Here is a 4,139-nt window from a genome sequence, read left to right as displayed (position 1 = left end):
AGGTACCAAGAAGAGGGTTCCTAGTGCTGCCCCTGGCCTCTGCTCACACCATCCTGTTCCTCAGAAAACCCTGGGGGGCCTGGAGTTGCAGGAGGAGAGGCAGGAAAGAGGTGGACTTCTTGTTTTCCGTAGCTGAGAGCTCAGACTCCAGGGGTAGGGCCCCAGCCCCAGCTGAGCCAGATAGCAGGGCCTCCTAGAATCCACTTTATTATGGCATCTGGCAGGTCTGGTGGACACAGCTCGGACTGGGTCCCTTTCCAGGTGGATTCTGAGGGAGGATGAGGCTGAAGCCCCATCAGGCAGCCCTTTATGTCAGCCCTGGGGCCGACAGTCGCTCACTCATGCCATGCTGCTGCTCAGCTGCATAGCAAAGTCCTGCACATGCTCCTTCAGAGTCTGGCGGGCATCTGCCTGTGCCCGCTTCTCCCGTGCCCGCTCCTGCTGCAGTTTGCTGAGCCGTAGCCGCAGGCGCTGCTCTCGCCGCTTGCAGGCCTGCAACTGGCGCTGGGCCTTGTCCAGGGCATCAAGTGCGGCCTCAGCCCGCCGCTTCCAGAGCAGGGCGCTGCCCACCTGGTAGCTGTGCTCGTTCTGGATGTAGGCGCCAGCCGGGGGTGGGAGGCGCAGCATATAGGCCGAGGGTGAGACGGGCCGCGGCTCGAGTGGGGATGGCTGTCTCTCTGGTTCCCGCTCCGGTGAGGGCTGGGCGCTGCAGCCTGCTTCATCTGCCTGGGCACCCAGGGGCCCCAGGAGGTCTGAGAAGGGGCTGCTGAGACCAGCCTCCAGCCTCCCAGTAGGGGAGGCAGGCAAAGCAGCAGGGGCCGAAGCCTCTTCCACAGGAAAGCAGGTGACATCAGCAGGGGGAGGTGGAGAAAATGGAGTCGTGGGCCCTCGGCCCTCAGAGCAGCTGAGAGGAGAGAGAGAGAGAGACTAATAGGCCAGGCCAAGGCCTTGCCAGACCCCACTTCACCAGTCCACCGACCCCACTCTGCTGGCTCAGAACCCTGTCCAGCAAGATTACTGGCAAACTAAATAAACCCATCTCTCAGGCTTGGGATTGGAGCAAGGCACTCTCCACCCACAGAACACATACCGCTTCCTGCATCGCCGGAGTCGGCTGACGTCGGGGGGGCCAGGTGGGTAACTGTGCCCCTTGGTCTTGGTTGTCCGGCGCAACTTGGAGAAAGACTCAAATATTGTGGGAACTGCCCCCTCCTTCAGCCTGTGATACCCGCTGTGGGGGAAAGCAGCCTGGATGAGATGGACAACACATCCTGCCACCCAGGGCAACCTGCAGGGCACAGAGCTAGCAGGCCCCCAGCGCCCCAGATCAGGCCCTCCCACACTAGCACTACAGGAGGTGGGTAGGCATGTTGCAAGCACTTAATTTAGGGAAAACCAAGTTAGATAAGTGTTACACCATTCTCTTCCTCGAAGTTTCGGTGTATAGAAGAGCTGCACCAGAGCTAGGCTGACCAGCCAAAAGTGTTATTTCATTGTGGACTTGCTGGGAGGACTTAGGTCCTAAGGAGCAACCTCTGAAAAAGCTAATGTTTTCCTCCCTTGTCACTGGCACAGTTATCCTGAGGGGATGGGTCTTAACGGTAACTGAGGTACAAAGATGGAAAGATGCAGCCACACTGGGAACCAGGTCTGTCTGTCCCCCAGCAAGTGACTCCAGGATCCTCCTCTCCTGGCCCTAGAGCCGCCCCAATCGGCCAGCCACTCAGATGGTTCAAACCCTGCCCCAGTGATGCTTGCCAAGGAAGCTCACCTGATTCCCACCAGCTCAAAGCAGTTTTCCTCGAAGTGTTTGGAGCAGAAGTAGATGTACTCGGAAGCCGGGTCCCACAGGCCCTGGCCACTGGGGTCCAGCCGCTGGCAGTTGGCCAGCCACAAGCCTCGCCGCGGGTTGTCCTTCTTGGGAAGTCTGTGGAGCCACAGACCAATGAGCACCAGGGTGTCTGCAACCCTGGGCTCCAGCTGCCCATGCTCTCCAGACGGCAAGGGCTGGTCCTGCACACGCCACCACCAGACCTCCCTTCACCTCTCCGGGTAAACACCGTCCTCCCAAGCCCAGATGAGGAAACAGGCCTCAGGGAGAGCAACTTCCTTAGTACCACCTAGCAGGTAAGAGTCACAGAACATAAGGCCCCAGGCTGGTGATCTCCCGTGCTTCCTCTCCCACCTAGACTCAGTCGCACCGGCACCGCCCCTTTCACCCTTTCCCATCTATAAGTACAAGCCTCGCGCCAAAGAGAGGATAGCACATGCGCAATCGTGTCTCCACGAAGAGGGGAAAAACGGGCGCATGCGCACGTTAACCTTCCCGCGCCAGCACGCACGCGCGCTGACCTGTGGAAAGAGATGCCGCGGTTGCGCGTCTCGCGCGTGTCCCGTGTGCAGCAGCCGGCGGCGGAGCAGTGACGCGGCATCTGGGGAAGAGGCGGGAGCTTGGTCGTGGGTGGCTGTCCCGGCCCCAAGGGGCCTCGCGCCCCCAGCCGCCGCTCCGCTCCAGGCGGCCCTGGCGTGTCGGGTCTCCCCCGGCCCGATCTCACCCGAGCCCCGTCCCAGCCCGTTCTCCTGACTCCCGTCAGCAGCACTCACGATCTCGCCATTGCTGCGCCGCCGAAGTCTCGCGAGGAGTGGCGCGCGGTGGAAGTTGGTACCATAGAGACTCAGAAGAAAGGGGCGTTGGCCCGAGGGGCGGGGCGGGCCCCGGAAGCGGCGGGAGCGTAAGATCGCCACCGGATCTGCGCTGTCCCAGCCTACCTGAACGCGTGCGCCGTCACACACAGGGGCCTCTCTTTGTCTTTCCGGGTAGCTCTTGGCTCTTAGCATCTAGGCGCCGAAGGAGCGGTTTCGCTTGGCGGCGCAGTCCCGGCCTAGAGCTCTGGCGGCGGGGAAGCGGGAAGCCGGCAGGGTCCTGAGACTCACGCTGGCTCCCGGTAAAGCCTAGACTGCAAGAAAGTTAGCTCCAGCGAGAACAGAAAGGGGCCACGATGCGTGATCCAAAGAACCTGACAAAGTCCAGTGCTCATAGCTTACTCCGGGAAAGGTGCCTATAAATTGGATGGGTGTGCGGTGGGCAGTGGTCACATTTTGGGAAAATGTAAATGGGCAGAAGGTTTTCTTGTTCCTTGTGGCAGGGAGGCAGCTGAGTTAGGGATAAAAACAAAGGCTGGGGGCACGTGGGTGGCTCAGTTGGTTGAGCAGCTGCCTTCCGCTCGGGTCATGATTCTGGAGTCCCAGGATCAAGTCCCACATCAGGCCCTCTGCTCATCGGGGAGCCGGCTTCTCCCTCTGCCCATCGCCCCTTTCATGCTCTCTCTCAAATAATCAGAATCTTTATAAAAAGAAAAACAAAGGCTGGGCGCCTGGGTGAATCAGTTGGTTAAGCGACTGCTTTCAGCTCAGGTCATGATCCCAGAGTCCTGGATCGGGTCCCGCATCAGGCTCCCTGCTTCATGGGGAGTCTTCTTCTCTATCTGACTTTTTTACCTCTCATGCTCTCTTTCAAATAAATAAAATATTTTAAAAACAAAAACAAAGGCCTTAGGAGCGCCTGGGTGTCCCAGTCAGTTGAGCATTCTGCTCTTGGTTTGGCTTAGGTCATGATCTCAGGCTCCTGAGATGGGGCCCCACCTGGGCTTTGAGCTCAGCGCAGAGTTGGTTTGGGATTTTCCCTCCCCTCCTGCTTGGAGTCTTTTTTTCAAAAGTGAAGATGTGGGCACCTGGGTGTCTCAGTGAGTTAAGCTGCTGCCTTCGGCTCAGGTCATGATCTCAGGGTCCTGGGATTGAGTCCCGCATCGGGCTCTCTGCTCCGCGGGGAGCCTGCTTCCTCCTCTCTCTCTGCCTGCCTCTGCCTACTTGCGATCTCTCTCTGTCAAATAAATAAAATCTTAAAAAAAAAAAAAAGTCTAAAAAAAAAACAAGTGAAGATGTATAAATCTTTAAAACAAACAAACAGGGGCGCCTTGGTGGCTCAGTCAGTTAAGCATCTGCCTTCAGCTCAGGGCCTGATTTTGGGCTCCCTGCTCAGCAGGGAGCCTGCTTTTCCCTCTCCCCACCCACCCCCTCCTTATCCCTGCTGGTACTCACTTCCTCATTCTCAAATAGATAATGTTAAAAGAAAAAAAAAA

At 58.1% G+C, this 4,139-nt stretch overlaps 1 protein-coding gene across 1 annotated transcript; it reads right to left on the bottom strand.

Annotated features, from left to right (window-relative positions):
• Positions 1-122: 122 nt before the first annotated feature.
• THAP7 (THAP domain containing 7) lies at positions 123-2,716 on the bottom strand. The gene is made up of 5 exons (XM_032309602.1): positions 2,605-2,716; positions 2,353-2,432; positions 1,772-1,927; positions 1,091-1,231; positions 123-904 (listed from the first exon to the last, which is right to left on the bottom strand). The coding sequence occupies exons 2-5, from the start codon at positions 2,430-2,432 to the stop codon at positions 340-342; spliced, it is 942 nt and encodes a 313-aa protein (XP_032165493.1). The 5' UTR covers positions 2,605-2,716; the 3' UTR covers positions 123-339.
• Positions 2,717-4,139: the final 1,423 nt, after the last annotated feature.

Source organism: Mustela erminea, chromosome 13, assembly GCF_009829155.1.
Source record: "Mustela erminea isolate mMusErm1 chromosome 13, mMusErm1.Pri, whole genome shotgun sequence".
Lineage (NCBI taxonomy): Eukaryota > Metazoa > Chordata > Mammalia > Carnivora > Mustelidae > Mustela > Mustela erminea.
The sequence above is the reverse complement of the archived record's forward strand: the minus strand, read 5'-3'. Positions and strand labels throughout refer to the sequence as shown.